The sequence below is a fragment of the Panthera leo genome, chromosome B4, assembly GCF_018350215.1.
Source record: "Panthera leo isolate Ple1 chromosome B4, P.leo_Ple1_pat1.1, whole genome shotgun sequence".
Classification (NCBI taxonomy): Eukaryota; Metazoa; Chordata; class Mammalia; order Carnivora; family Felidae; genus Panthera; species Panthera leo.
This window is the reverse complement of record NC_056685.1, coordinates 77844216-77860764: the sequence shown is the minus strand read 5'-3', so window position 1 is coordinate 77860764 and position 16549 is coordinate 77844216. Positions and strand designations below refer to the sequence as shown.

General features: G+C 42.5%; 1 protein-coding gene across 2 annotated transcripts in view; it reads right to left on the bottom strand.

Annotated features, from left to right (window-relative positions):
• Positions 1 to 10702, bottom strand: part of SCN8A (sodium voltage-gated channel alpha subunit 8) — a 119195-nt gene extending 108493 nt beyond the window's left edge. For both annotated transcript variants that reach the window (XM_042946586.1, XM_042946587.1), the window contains exon 1: positions 10391 to 10702. In XM_042946586.1, coding sequence (XP_042802520.1) covers positions 10391 to 10666 — 276 coding nt within the window. In that variant the 5' untranslated portion in view covers positions 10667 to 10702. The remainder of the gene's footprint in view (positions 1 to 10390) is intronic.
• Between the last annotated feature and the right edge of the window lie 5847 nt (positions 10703 to 16549).

The following is a 16549-nucleotide window of genomic DNA, read 5'->3' as shown; positions in this document are numbered from 1 at the left end:
CTCTCTGAAGATGGCCCCATTCCACTGTCTCAAACAGAATTATCCTTCCTTCCTGTGTGTCTCCACTCCGCACCTACTCCTGTTATAGCAGTTAATGTGGTACTGTCGCTTTTGTTTACACATCTCTGTCTCTCGCTGGACCCTGAGATCCTTAAAGGCAGGGCTATAGCTTCCAACTACCGTTTCTCAGCTCAGCAAGCAGAGTGCAGAATACGATGCCCATCTGGCATAAGGTAGAGAGCTCACATGTGTTTACTGAGCATATGAATGAATCTCTTAGACTTGAGGAAAGGATACTATACTAACTATACAACAAACCTGTAACTTTACACAACTTTCTGCTAGGTGCCTAATTGACCTTTTCCACCCTTTAGCTCATCCTCCCGTAAGAATTGTTTTAGTTTGAAAAGTCTTCTCATCTTTTCTATGTCTTTAGATACCATGCTAAAGATATAGCATGAAATAAACAAATACACTTTAAAAAACGCCCAAAACACCACATACCAGCTTCATATTGTGGCAATGTAAAATGACAGAAAATTATCTCAAAATGATAGTAGAAAACAAAAACTCAGTCTGTAATATACTCCATAGAGACAGCGTGATATGGTAGAAAGACCGTGAATATTAAATCCTACATCCCTGGAACTTAAATCTGGCTCTGCCACACACCAGCTGAGGAAATGTGAACAATTACAATTTCTGAGCCACGATGTTTTCTTACTTACAAAAATATGCAACATTCTACTGACAGCTCCCTAACACTGGTCACCCTTAAGGACTGCAGAAAATTGGGGAATCAATAATGATATCCAGAATTTAGCTGGTGTCATCCACTAAAATAGCAGATGAAAGCAGCGGGTTTAAGGGGAGAAAGGAGCTCAATTTTGAACACACTGAGTTACCTGCCGGAAATCCAGAGAGAGATGCCTGGCAAGGTGTTGAATATTAAGGCGCGTTCTAGGCTGGAAATACAGTTTCAGGAGTACTGAGAGTCTAGGTGACATCACCCAGGGAGAGTGTGCCAGGAACACGGGCCAGGTACGGAACCCGGGAGGACACCAACATTTAAGGGAGAGGAGGGGGAAATGGGAGAGAAGGAGTAGTCTGAGATGTAAGGAGAATGCAGCCAAGGAAGTAAAGAAAAGAGCTGCAAGAATTGGGGAGCAATCCACAGTATCAAACACAGCACAGAGCTCCGGTGGGATAAGAAGTGAAACAACATCCGATAAATTTGGCAATTTGACATCACAGAGGATCTTATCTTGAGAATGCCAGCAGAGAGGAGGATGCGGGTGAAGAAGCGGGTGGGAGGTTTGTAGGTGGTGATGCTGAGTAAAGGCTACTCTTTGAAAGTTTCAATGGCAGGAGAAGAGTGGTTAGACTAGCTGGGGATGTGGGGTCAAGTAAGGGCTCATTACAGTGCGAGAGGCTTTGACAGTGTTTAAAGCTGAGGGGAAGGAGCATGAGTGAAAAGGGAAAGACTGACAGAACAGTGTCACAGCACAGAACAGTGAGAGGAAAACTGAGAGACAGAAGTTCTAGAGAAAGTTCTAGAGAAAGTCCCCTGGATGGGGACTGACCCTGAACAGCAGACAGGAGATTTCATCCTCTGAAATTGGGGGAATCTTTTATTCAAACTTGAATCCATAGGCCAAAGTCTGTAGCCCCAACAAAGTCTCTGGAACAGGAGTGCCTCTCCAGAGCTTATATGGAATATTCTACTGCTAGATTCAGAGGTGGCAGAAATTGTCCTATAAGGGGGCAATCCTAATCTTGAATGGTGTCAAACAGGGTTATATGTAACGAGCAATATGTAAAGAATTTACAACTCATATGAATTTGGAAGCAATGAGTAAGAGAAGCGTTCCTCTGTATAAGGACTTTACGGGCTTACTCTCTGACGAAGAAAGGATTTAAAATATGGTTAATTATCATCAGAAGATGATCGATATCACCTTGATTTTGAGACATCCTCCAACATTTCAATGGTCATTACTAAATAAGTCATTCGACGGGTCAATTTTTATTAAAATAAAAATGTTTCACACCCTGGAAAAAACTATCAGAGACTAATCCCTCTGATAGTGGAATCAATCAATCACGTGGAATTTTATGGCTAAGGTGATTAGCTAATAACACACATTCCAGAATTCAGGTAAAAGGTGTCTTTCTCACTAATGTGGCTACTGGTGCAAGGACTTGAGAAGACCTGAGGCTCTTTTCTGGAGAAAATGCTAGGTTCTATCTGCAGATGGCCCGGTGACTCACACTGATGCTGAAATGTACTGGACCCCTGCCTATGTAAAAATCGAAGACTGGCAAAATGTCTCAACAGAGTGACAATCCTGGCTTTTAAGTAACTCAGAAGATCGGCATTATGGGTCCTTTTAAAGATTATAATTTAGTGCTTGCTAAAGGCCTATTTAAGACACTGAGTATTTAGACAGCATGCAGCCTTTGATTCTTCTGGATTCTCCAAGTTTAGTCTCCATACCAAGTTAGAGCACCACAACCTCTCAAGTACCTGGACCGTATTATCGTTAATGCACTCACCATTATATGTAATGATGAATTTCTTTACCTGTTTATTATCTGTCTCCCCAACAAAAACTAAGGTTCCGGAGTAGCATAAAGAGATCGTCTGTTTTGTTCCCAAGGGCATGGAGCAGAGCCTGGGCATATAGAAAACGCTCAATAACAATTTATCAGATTACCAAATGAATGACTGAATGCTAGACTCTTCCTTAGCCCTCCACAATCAATCACAAAATCCTATCAACTCATCTCTGTAACACCTCTTGACTTCATCCACTCCCTTTACTTTTCACTTCCACCATCACACTTTGGACCCTCACTACCCCACGGCTGGTCTCTGTCCCAGTTCTCTTTCCATCTGGTCCACCGTACGTACCACGGCCACATTCACCTCCCCCAAGCACAGCTTCAATCACATCTGCTCAGTCCCGGACACCGTCAGTAGTTCTCCACTATTTGTCAAGTAAAGACCAAAGTTCCAGGTCTCACACTAAGTCCACCGTGATTTGGCTCCAGCTCTCCCCTCCCAGCCTCATCTCCCAAGGCTCCTCACTCATTCCCCTACATTCCAGCTCAATCAGACCCCTCAGCTTTCTCCTCCACTGTCCTACACTCTGGTCTCTGAGCCTTTGCTCATATTGTTCTTTCTGCCTACAATGTTTCAGTCTATCCTTCTTTCCTAAACTCCGAAGCCTGATTCAAATACTACAATTACAATGAGGTAAGTAAGGCCCTTTTCTGGGGCTCCCTTATCAAAAATAGTATATTATACACTACCTTGTTATAAGCTACTTCAGGGTAAAGAGTGGACTTCATGAATCTTTGTTTCCCCAACAGAATTGAACAGACTGCTCCACCCCTGCAATGCCTCCCATATAGGAATACTCAAGAAGTATTTGTTGAATAAGCAGGTTGTTCTTATATGAGGCAACCCAAACTAGTATATATTCCAATGTCAGCTTCTCTCATTTCCTTTATAGTCAGTGAATACACGGAGGGTGACACAAGTCGCCCAGCCAAGAAAGAAGCAAGAACACTTAATAAAGGCAGACGTGACAGGACAACTTAGAATATTCAGGAAGTGGCATCCTTTGTATAATACACACTTGATACCAATAAACCAAGAAGAGATTCAAGCACTAGGAGGAGGCTATCAACCCATGACCTTTGATAAAGTTCCTTCCAATTCTAAGTTTCTACAAGAGGAGAGATAAGACTGGTGGCGCTGAACAATAGTCATCCAGCCCTTTGAAAATCTCTAAAATGTCAGGAGCTACTTCCTCAGCCCCTAAAGGAAACTAATTCTTTGGGAAAGGAAAAGATACACTGGTAATCAGTCTCTTCTCCCTCTAGAGTTCAATTCATTTTGGTAGATGGGAAAATTTTCATTAGAGAAAACATCATAATGTCACCTTTCATGTTCAAAGCACTCAGAAAAGTACATAGTGTTTTCGTAGGCATATTTCCTAAGATTAATTGATTCAACAGATAGGGATTGAGCACTTACGACAGTGCAGGCACTGCTCCAGCCGATGAGCAGACAAGAGGATGAACAACAAACAAATAAACATATGGCTGGTGTTGCTGGGTGCTACAGAGAAAACTGATGCTGGGTAGGAGCAACAGGCTGTTTCATTTTGTAAAGGGTAGTCAAGATCATCACAACAACCTGGCGAAATAGGTGCAATACTATAATCTTAATTTCCAGGATTAGGGAAACTGATTCCCTGAGTGGTTAAGTTACATACACGTTAACCTGGAATTAGATGGGGAGGGGGTCAGAAATAAGATTTCCCAACACTGAGTCTACTGCTAAGGGTTTTTTTAAAAAAATAATAAAACAAATGAACCTTATTTATTTTGGGGGGGAGGGGACAGAGAGAGAGAGAGCTAGAGAGAATCCCAAATAGGTTCTGTGTTGTTAGCGTGGAGCCTGACACAGGGCTCGAACTCACAAATGGTGAGATCATGACCCGAGCCGAAATCAAGAGTTGGATGTTTAAAGGACTGAGCCACCCAGGCGCCCCTACTGCTAAGGTTTTAAAGAAGGCCTAGAGTTGGGAATGTTCAACTAAATTCCTTCCCCTCTAGAGAATGTTGCTTAGAGAGTGGAAAAGAGCACCATACATGCACATCATTAACCCATCACCCTGAGAATGGCCTGCCTCCCACTGGTGCATAAGCATTTGCCTCCCTTTGGTCTGGTGAATAAAATAACAGAAACACCATTTTGGTTTTTTTTAATATTGTTGCAAAATGGCTTTTTTGAGCAAAATAAAGTTTGAAAACATGCAGTTTTTATTTAGAATGGAAGGGTGCATCTAGCCTTATTGTGCGAGAGCAGGCAATGCAACACTTCATTAGCAAAATTTCAAACCACACCTAATGGATGTAAACTCTCCTTTAGCGGCCTGTCTCTGCTCTGCACACTTGTTGAAAAGTGTGTGAAAATAGATTCAGCAAGGATTTTCTGCCAAGAGTACATGGGACTGCGTGTGTGTGTGTGTGTGTGTGTGTGTGTGTATGCGCGCACATGTGCGTGTGCCTGTGTGTGTGTGGGTAAGGAGAAAATTGTAAACATTCCTGGGAACAGGATGCCCTCCTATATCTAACCTGAATTAAATCTAAAAGCCACTTCTTAGTAAAGGTAGGGCTAAAGATCTTAATGTAGCACAGGAATTCAGAAGGTAGAATCAGTTCTGGTAGAGAGAATCAAGTCAGGCTGTAAGGAAGAAGAGGGCCTTGGACGAATGGGTCGAGGGTCAAAAGTTTCCTGAAGTTAAAGGACATTCTGAGAGGAGGGAATGGAGACCACATTCTGAGTCCCACATTCTGAGAGGAGGGAATGGAGACCAGGAGGCAGGGGGCACTAGGGAAACAGAAAGCAGTCTGTTCAGCTAAAACGTAACGGTGACAGACACATGTGTGAAACACAATGAGAAGGATATAGATATAGGCCCAACTCTTATCTTGTATTTATTATAGGTAAGGAAACTGAAGCCCCAGAGATTTTAAGTGATTTACCCAAAGGCAAACAAGGGGCAAAGAAAGAACTAAAATGGAAGTTTTTATGTTTCCAGCTAGGTGCTCTTTTCACTGTCCCATTCTGTCGTTGGGGACGTGTGGGAGATCTTCTTCCCTTTAAAAGTATACATATACAGAGAGGTTAAATGAGTTATCTTTAGATTACATATCCAGCTGAATAGTGGCAGCAGTGCTGATACTGAGCCCGAGTCTCTGGAACAGCTTATCAAGGGCCACTGCACGACTTAGCAACTTCACTGGAGAAGGTAAAATCCTGGAGCTAATACAAAGGCCATCCTTCCCCTCAGAAGCACTGTACCTGTCAGGACCCATCCTGAAAAAGGTTATAAAGCCACAGGGACGATCAGGGATGTGGGTGAAAAAGCAGGTTCTTCTTCCTGTCTCTAAATTTGCCTACCTAGCTCCAGAAGGACTCAGCCAATGGAGTGGAGTATCGATGAATAAAACATGAGAAAAGCGGAGACCTCGAAACGTGTTGTAATAAACTGAGAGTTAGGAGGCATGGGTTTTAGTTTTGACTCTACCACCAACACGGGTGCTGGCTTTTGACAAGAACTTTACCCCATTAAATTTATAAGAGGAGGATGATGAACCAGCCTATATCTAAGGCTACAATATTCTAATTTTCTATGATTCTGGGTAGACTCCAATTTGCAGGAAAAGAGACAGGAAGAGTTGAAGGTACACTGAACTCTGAGAAACAACATGTAATTTAATGCAATAGGAACGAGCCCTATTTAAAGGCACATCAGTCCATCCTATAATTTCGATTTTTGTTTACATTTATATTTCTGAACAGAAAAGGACACACAGAGCAACTACCAATTTTAAGAAATGGGAAAAGGAGTAGGAGTCAACTCTGAAGGCCTTTTTCAACTTAATCCATAGACTTTCTTGCTGCCCCACTTAAGATGGTTATTGGAATATATGTGGCCATTTGAAATTCACTAAGTTATTATTAAGAACTGGAGAGAGGCGTCAGGGTGGCTCAGTCGGTTAAGCGTCCAACTCTTGATTTCGGCTCGGGCTCACGTTCATGACGTGGAGCCCCATGTCGGGCTCTGTGCTGGCAGTGGAGCCTGCTTAAGATGCTCTCTCCCTCTCTGCCCCTCCCCTGCTCACTTGTGTGCTTCTCTTTCTCTCTCTCTCTAAAAAAAAAAAAACAGAACAAAGAAAGACTTCAACAGGCTTAAGAAAATAGAAAGAAAACCAAGAACAAAGACATGTTGGCGAGTTCAAGCTTGTTAGAGTACCTATTTGGTTTTGAATATACATATATAAAGAAACTCGGGAAGATCCTACTAAAACAGTGGTCACCTGTTCAGGGAGACAGAAGTGAGCAGATGAGGGAGAAATGTAAAGGGGAGACTTTTTACCAAATAACTTTAATTGACTTTTTAACCATGTAGGTAAATACCTTATTTTTATTTAAAAATCAAATAAATAAATATAAACATCCCCGAAATTCTATTTTTTGCAAGCAACTGTTGCAAAACAAGAAAGCCAAACAAAGGAGACATTAGAACAAAGTCCCAAGAGGCAAAGAAAATGTTGTAACACTGGGAGGTCGGAGGAAACCCAAAGAGAGAATCATCTAGACTGTTTTCAGGGACCATCTGGGAAAGTCAGTGAAATACAACATGCACAACCCTGTTGAGGGCCTGAAGTAGCTTATGATAGCTCAAACCAGCACCAGCTGGTACAAGAGTGTCTTAAAAAATATGACACACAGGTTTATGTCCCCGTGTCCCTGGAAGAGTGTGAAATCCGCAAGGGGATAAAAATGAGAACTCTACGAATGGGGAAGTAGTTTTCCTTCACCCTCTAAAACAGAGGGAAGGAAATGAGACACCGGTGTCAATGAGAGCCATAAAAGTGATTAATTAGGTAGAAAAGGAGACCTATGAGGAAACGGGAAAGAAATCCACTTTTATCACTTAGCAAAGAAATTCTATTTGGGAAGAATTATTTAAGGCAGCCCATGAAGCACAAACATAAGGGAATGTCCTCTTAAAGTCATTTCTACTCTCAGGATTTTTTGATTTGTGGGTTAGTTCCCAGTGTGCTTCCTTGTAGAGGAGACCTTGCTAATTTGGCCTAGTGAAAGGCCTAGTTAGTAAGAAGTATTAGTAATGCCAGGGAAGACCTGCAAATAAACTTGAGCCAGCACATTATTAATCAACTAAAAAATCCCTCGCTTTGGGGTGCCTGACTGGCGCAGTCGGTAGAGCACGCGACTCTTGATCTTGGGGTTGTAAGTTTGAGCCCCTTGTTGGGTATGGAGAATACTTAAAAATAAAATCTTAAACAAAAACATCCCTTGCTTATAAGGACAATTAATACTTCCGAAGTGCTACTAATGTTCTTTCTTGTCACAAGTGTTAGTTTGTTTGCTTCATAACAATCATTAAGCTATGCATTTATGTTTTATGAACTTTTCTGCATGCTGGTATATTTCACAATAAAAAAAATGATCACCAAAAAAAAAAAAATACAATTAAAGTAATCCTTTCCACAAACTATATACCCTTGTGGTGAGGCCAAAGGCTGAAGTCATCCTGTCTATCATGAAGAACCAGTCTCCTAATGGAGCTCCACCAACATTCCTACCCAAGGAATGACACCCATCAGGGCCAGAGATCTGCCCTCTCTGAGGCCTCACTCCCAATCCAGGGTCACTGAAATCTGAGGCATTAGGAGAAAAGAGGCTACCTATAGGGCAGACACCAGGGGAAAAGGCATGCAAAGGAAAACTGGGCCCTGTTGATGTGTATTCTTCATCTATTAAGTCTGGTTTAAGGAAAGGAGATTGAATCTGCATTTGAGTTGGAAAGATAAACAGTTCAAATAAAAGCAAAACAGTTCTGGCTGCCTGAAAGGCCAGGGTCCAAAGGGCTTTACATATCTACTTATTGCAGTAAGAGTACTTTCTGAAAAAGTCACACCATTGGCCAACTCACCTAAATAGGCACAACCTAAACCCTGTGATTTGTCATTGCTTTGTACCTCCACTAAGATCATGGATGCAAGGATAGGAAAGTGTAAGAAGACATTTCTAAAAATATTTCAAAAATTTACAATGGGATGAAATGTTCTTCTAAAAATAGCCCAAGATTCCACGTTCCCTTGTTCACTAACCCAGAAAGTTAAAGCCTGCCTCCTCCCTCACCCATCTACCCCACTCGGCAAAGGCCCACATTACAAAGCCAGACTTTAAAGAAGGGAAGAGTAACTGAGCAAATCAATGAAAGTTTATGAAAACTACTCAGCTCCAGAACTTGAGATGTGAAGAAGTCCTTAGAAAGTCTGTCCAACTTCTCAGTTCTAGATGAGAAAATTTAGGCCCAAAGAGGTGACACATCTTGCTAAAACGACATGAACTAGTTTTGGGAAGTTGTTTTATTTGTAACTTGCTTTTCCCATAAACTATTTGAGGCATCTTGAACAATACACATATGAGAAAAGAGAAATATAGATCAGAAACATGGTGCATTATGGTAGAGTCAGGATTTCTTACTTCTGGTTGACTGTTATTCACATCACTTCATGCTTCGTTTCTTAAACTTTCTATATTTCCCAGTGGAGGATACAGGCCACTGTTGGCACTTATATCCTGAGTTGCAAGAGAAGTGAGTGAAGGACCATCTTGTGTAGACAACGTCGTAACTGCCTTTGCCATCCTGAGCCAAAAACGCCTTCACAACTACAGCTGGGTCAAGAGATCAACGGGTGTCATCTTACTTCTGTCTCGTTATTAAGCCAAGAAACTAAAATTTCTTCCAAATTATGAGCCTGAAGGACAATTTAGTTAAGGGAAGCTTATGGGGCAGTTTTGTTAATATAGATAGTTGAGTTAAGCTTTATATTTGTGAATATGTTATCACACACAGCCTTTTCTCCCCTCATCTGGAAACACCTCTCAATCTAATTCTTTAAATGACCTTTGTCAAATGGGGGATCCCTAGAATGGTGTTTGGCGTCAGTCCTCAGTATGCAATGGCTAAGTAGTTGGCTGGCGGATTAGCCAGGGGGCTTTGCTTCTCCACCTGTTGCCTTGCTGCAAAAGAGAATCATGAGAAAGAAGCCCACGGTTGGGTCAAATGTTTGTTAGAGGAGTTTGAAACTCTTGGCCAAATGAAGACAAGTATTTATTTCACTTGTGCTTCTTACGAGCAAGAGTAACAGAACGGACTCTAATGTAAGAATGAGTGTTGGCTCAAGCCGGACAACTGAGTAACAAGGCCAAAGACCTGGTCTCCTCACGGGCCCAGTTTGGTTTACTCTCTACTATTCCTGTCCCCAGCAGCTAAGATCTAATGTCACCAAGGGACAGAGGAAGTTCCGATAGAGTACAAATCCATCATCTCCTTCAAAACAGTAGGCTTTGCTGATGTTGTAACAGTTACATTATCTTTATATGTAAAGATGGAATTCTGAGTGGGTGTGGGAGACAGATTCTACCTGGCTGCATCATCTCTCGGTACGCCATCTTTCTTGGACTCTATTAAATAGTCCCGTTTCATTTATGTTCTCTTTTGTTTTTGTTTTCGAATCTGTTTTCATCTTTTTCTGATCTGGCCTGGAGCCAAAAACTAAAGCCTTATTAACAGACTCAAGGAGCGTCAAGGCCCACAAATGAGCCTGCGCAGCAATTACACTGAAAAACAAACCCCATCAACCAGAAGCGAAACAAAGGATTAACTACTTATCCAAACTCTGGCAAAGGGACAGTTCTTCCTCCCCCGTCTCCCCTAAGCCTGTTAGGAAAGGGGTGTCTGAAGCCGCACTGCCGTCTCCTCCAACTCACTTTCTGCGTCAAATAGTATGGGTCAAAGTCCTCCAGGGGAACTGCAACCAGGCCTTGCGGGATGTCCCCATAGATGAAAGGCAAACTCTTCCCCGCTTCCAGGTCACTGTTCGGCTTGGGCTTGCTGTCCTCATCGTCTTCCCGATGACTGCCTTCGGCCTTTGGTGGTTTCTTGAGCTTGCTCTCGGCAATGCGCCTCTCGATGTTTGCCAGTGACTCAGGGGTGAAAGGCTTGAAACTATCAGGGCCTGGTGGTGCGAGCAGCCGCGCTGCCATCTTCTCATCCTGCAGCAGCTTCGTTAGTTATGCTGCGTCCGGGACAGGTCAGCTCTGGAAGAAACGGCAACACAGACAGCAGTAATCAATCGCTGCTCTAAAAAGAGGCCAGACCAAACCATCTCACTCTCGACCTTTATTCACAACCTCCGCAACACATAGTTTCTTCTGTGACACGGGTGTTTTGCTCTTCAGAAAATTTGTGGCGGGAATGGGCGAGATGATGCTCATAAGCCCCTCTCAGGGGAATGGTCAGCCAGGGAGATCCAAAGATGGGAGGCTCCTAAATTGCTCATGTTTGTTACTTACATGCAACTCACTGTTTGTAAACCACACACAACTACAAACATACATCCCATACCCTCAACGGACTTCTATTCTAAACTAGTAAGGCATATTTGACATTACCCAGGGGGACGTGTCAGCTTTGGAATCCTCCTATGATGCTCAAGTCACCTTCCTGTCCTGGAAGTCTACTCCCTACAGAGATACTCTTTCTTCCAAAGACAACGCAAGGGCAAACTGTCACTCTTTCCAGATTCCGGGTTCTGAAAACACTAAACCCTTCAAAACTTTGGAGGCACAACAAAATACAGACAAAATAGCTTCCATCTGCTTTGGCTCTTCCATTTCGAGTTATTTTTCAATCCACCAAGTTGTGTAAAATCCATCTGGTACAGAAGTCCAGAAGTGTGTGCTTTGATGACCAAGATCCTGCCAGGGACAACCGGGGGCGGGGGGTGGGGGTGAGGGGAGCAATTGGTGGAGGAATCTCAGAGAACTTCCTCTGAAACAACAGCACCACAGTGCCACAGGGTGAACGATGGCCGAAAGGCCTGCATGCAACCCAGAGGGGCTCAAGCCAGGAAGGACAGAAGTAAGAACAGAACAAACTAAGTTTTTCTTCTAAAAGGAAAAATGAAGTAGTGCCACACGAGAGCCAGTGATTTCTAAGCACAGGATCTGAAAAGCCCGTTTCCACGTTTACACAGAGTCCTGGGTCATTTAAAACACGCCCTGACACAGGGGAATCCCTAACATCAAAAGCACTCATGCTTGGTGCCTGTCACAAAAGGACCTGAGCAGGTGAGTCTTACCACGAAGGCTTTAGGGTTGTACCGGCATCTCATCTGGTGTTCCTGGTGCTGCTTTCTCCCCTTTAGTTTTGTGAGCTCCACAAAGACAATCGGGGAACTTCTTTTAGAAAGGCTAAAGATTGTTCTATCCCTCCTACTTAGCCCTCAGGGTCCACTTCAAGGCAAGTACCCATAAAACTCAAGGCTCCTCAAGAGGATGGTAGTAGAGTTAACTCTAAATAATTTGAGAGTGAAATACCCCAGGGCTCTTTTCATAAATACACCCGCAGAGATCCCAGATTTCTCTGGTGGTGGTGATTGCTAAGTGTTGCAAAGGCAGTGTGTAGCGTCTATATATGGGGCTGGTCAGCTCAATCCCTTACAGCATGGGACTAATGAGGCCAGAACCACAAGTCCGCCCTCACACACACCAGAGAGCCTCACACTGTGCTGAAAAAAAACCCCACTATTCCATAGACCATGGGGTCAAAGAAATCATTCTCACGTGTGAAGCACAGGTTTCCTGAGATGCAAAGGATTTTACAGATACAGTCCATTTCATTTTATAGATTAGGAACCCTGGGGTCCTAAGAGATGAGACAACTTGCTCAAAGTCACAGGGCCAGGATAGAAATCACAGCCAAAGAGCTCTGACTCTCCAGCTCCCACTTTTATTATGACCAGTGTCAGTCACCCACCCTCCTGTCCTACTCCAATCCCAGCGGGAACGGTCTGGATCATGGAGTAAATCACGCACAAATGCCAATGGTTTTGCTGCTCTAAGACTTTATTCGCAATGTTTCCCTCAAACTAGAATTCCTTTTCTCTCATTCCTTCCCTCCTCTCTATTCCTGAATTGTCTCCACACGAATTTTCCTCCTTGACTGCTATAGCTTTACCATGATCTTAGCTAACCTTTATCCACTACTTACTATGTTGCAGGCACTGTTCCAAGCACCTTACTTATATGAACTCATTTAATCTCCGGAACAACATACGAGGTAGATATCATCATTCTCCCCTTTTAATAGATGAGAAAAGAGACACAGAGACCTGCCCATAGTTACATAGCTAGAAACGGGTAAATCAGGATTCAAAACATCCTATTCATACTTGTTTGGGCTCTTAGTCATTGTTGAACTGCACCTATAAATTCCCAGAGGGCATGGAGGGTGCCTTAAACTACTTTTGTATCCCTTTCACAAAAAATGGGACTATGCTTGAAACCCATAATTAGGTTAAATACCTGGGACCTCTTGGCTCCCACGGTCACACTCATTCTCAACTCTGGTTCCTACCTGGAGGACAAATATTGCAATAGTTGCTCCCAAATGGAAAGTGTCCATCGAAAGATGAATGGATACAGAAGTTGATATATATGTATATATGTATATATATATATATATGTATATATATATGTATATTTAAACATATTCTGATATATATATGTATTATATATATAATGTAATATTAGCCATAAGAAAGAATGATACCTTGCCATTTGCAATAACATGGGTGGACCCAGAGGGCTTAATGCTAAGTGAGATTAAGTCAGACAGAAAAAGGCAAATACCATACGATTTCACTCATACATAGAATCTAAAGAAACAGCAGAAACAGACCCATAGAGAACAAACTGATGGTTGCCAGAGGGGAGGAGAATGGGGGGATGGGCAAGGTGGATGAAAAGGAGGGGGAGATGCAGGCTTCCAGCTACGGAATGAATACATCACGGGGATGAAAGGCACAGCATAGGGAATATAGTCAGTGACATGGTGATAGCATCGCATGGTGAGATGGTAGCTATGCTTATGGTGAGCATATAGATTTGTCCAACCATTATGTTGTACACCTGAAACTAATGTTAACACTGCAAATCAACTATTCTTCAACTGAAAACAAATACGCAAGAAGTGACTGAAGATGCTGACAATTTCTGTGACCGCATTGCACAACCTGGGTTCTTCACCGCTCACCCTATCCAAGGCTAAGTTCTCCACCTTTCTTCCTGCCTTCTCCAACACCATGGTCCCTCAGTGATCCCAGCTCCCCCTCACATTCTCAATCTTCACTCTTCCTCTCCTACTTCTGTATCTTCTCCCTTTGTATCTCCTGCCCTGCTCTCTCTCCATTTGGTTTAAGTGATCTTCATTGTATGTTATCTTGGTTCTATCCACAACTACAGTCTCTTCTCTCGGGGCTAGCCTTCTGCAATCTCTCTGCAACACTCTTTCAGGGATCTCATCTACTCCAAATAATCTGTACCTGGGTGATTTTCAGATTTCTAGCACCAGTCCTAATTGCTCTGTTGACCCCCACAGCTGCCTGTCACCACTTCAAAATTAAAGTATATAAAACCACTCATCTCTTGACTTCCCAAACTGATTCTTTCTCCTGGCTTTCTTAATTCTGTTATGAGAACCATCGTTTTAAAGAGCAAAACAAGAGGGGCCGAGTGGCTCAGTCAGGTAAGCATCTGAGTCTTGATCTCAGCTCAGGTCACAATCTCACTGAGGGTTTGTGAAATCGAGCCCTGCGTTGGGCTCTGCGCTGACAGTGCAGACCCTGCCTGGGGTTCTCTCTCACGCATATGTCTCTGCCCCTCTTCCACTTGGTGTGCGCTTTCTTCTCTCTCAAAATAAAAAAAATAAATTAAAAAGATGTTTATAAAAACAAATCAGAAACAAACAAAAAAGAACCATCGGTTTTCCAGCCTTCTAGCACGGAATCTGTCATCTCTGCTCTGTCACCCTTTGCTGTCCTTGCCCAACCAGTCACCAGCCTTACTAATCCTTCTTTCTTCTGAGTTTCCATTTTCAACAGCATCACCATCACCCGGGTCCTAATGCAACAGCCTCACTTGTAGACCAGGCCTCAGTCCAACAGGCACATCTCTGCTTCCATTATGTCATTTCCCTCCCTCAGGCCTCAGGTTGTCAGAGGAGACAACCCACACATGCCACTCCACCGCCATTCAAGGTCTTCTACAACCTTATGCTTCTCAAACATTCTCTTCTACTGCTTCCCCGCAAGAACATCTACACTGGTGACTGTTTTTTGTTTTGATTTTCTAGGGTTTTTTTAAAGGTGGAACATAATAAAGTATATAGATCTCTAGTGCACGGATTGGTTACTTTGTACAGATGTATACATCTGTGTAACCACCATGCAGCTTAAGTAATGGAAGATTTATTCCAGCATCCCAGACAGCTCTCTTGAACTCCCTTGTCAATAACCACCATCACCACCCACACCCAGTAAAGGCTGTTCTGACATCTATCTCCATAGATTAGTTTGGCCTGTTCCTGAACTTCATGTAAATAGAATATAAAATATTCTTCAGGGTCTGCCTTCTTTCACTCAACATTATTTCTGTGTAACTTATCTTCGTTGTGTATGTACCAGTGGTTCATTCTTTTTATTGCTGGGTAGTATTCCACATATGAACACAGCATGGTTTATTTATCCATTTTACCTTGATAGACAGTTAGGTTGTTTATGGTTTTAGGCTATTATGGACAAAAGCTGCTAAGGATGTTTTTGTGCATGTCTTCTGGTGGCCATATGTGTTCATTTCTTTTTAGCGTATAAACAGGAGTAGAATGCTGGGGTCAGAAGAGGGCATGTGTTTGTCTAGCTTTGGTGATACTCCCATTAGAAATGTAAGAGGGTGAGGCGCCTGGGTGGCTCAGTCGGTTAAGCATCCAACTTCAGCTCAGGTCATGATCTCATGGTTCGTGAGTTCAAGCCCCATGTCAGGCTCTCTGCTGTCAGCACACAGCCGGCTTGGATCCTCTGTGCCCATCTCTGCCCCTCCCATGTGTGCGCTCTCTCTCTCTCTCAAAAATAAATAAACATTAAAAAAAAATCACAGTCTTCTTTATTTCCACCCATTCTAATGTGTATATATAGAGGTACTGCAGTTTCGTAAAAGATAATTTACTGAGGTGAAATTTATATAACATAAAATTAACCATTTCAGAGTGAACAACTCAGTGGCAATTAATACACTCACAGTGTAGTGCAATTACCAAGTCTATTTAGTTCCAAAACATTTCCATCAATCCAGAGTAAAACGCTTTACCCTATTAATATTAATTAGTTTCTCTTCATTTCTCTCCCTGTCCACCACCCCCCCCCCCCCTTGTCCTGAGCTCCTGGCAACAGGAGCTGTCTGTCTGTGTTCTGTCTCTGTTGATCTTTTCTGGATATTCATACAAATGGGAATTATATAATAAGTAACCTTTTGGGTCTGGCTTCTTTCACTTAGCATCATGTTTTTGAAGTGCATCCACCCTGTAGCATGTGTCAGGACTTCAACTCCTTTCTATGGGTGAGTAATGTTTCGTTACACGTATCATAATTTGTTTATTCATTCATCCATTGATGGACATTTGCGGTCTTCCCATTTTTTGACTATTGTGAATAGTGTGTACATATGTACTTATTTTAGTTCCTGTTTTCAACTCTTATGGGTATACACCTAGGAGTAGAATTACAGGGTCATATGGTAATGGTATATTTAATTTTTTGAGGAAATGCCAAACTTTTCCTACAGTGGCTGAGCCATTCTGCATTCTCATCAGCAATGTAAGGATCCAATTTCTCCATATCCTAGCCAGCACTTGTTATTTTCCTTTTTAAATTCTTTTCTAAATTTTTTTATTACAGCCATCTTAGTGGGTGTGAGTGGTGTCTGATTACGGGTTTTGACTTGCATTTCCCTAATGACTAAAGAGGCTGAGCATTTTTTTCATGTTTGTTGGCTCAGTGGAGTTTTAATTTGCTTTTCTCTGATGGTATTGAG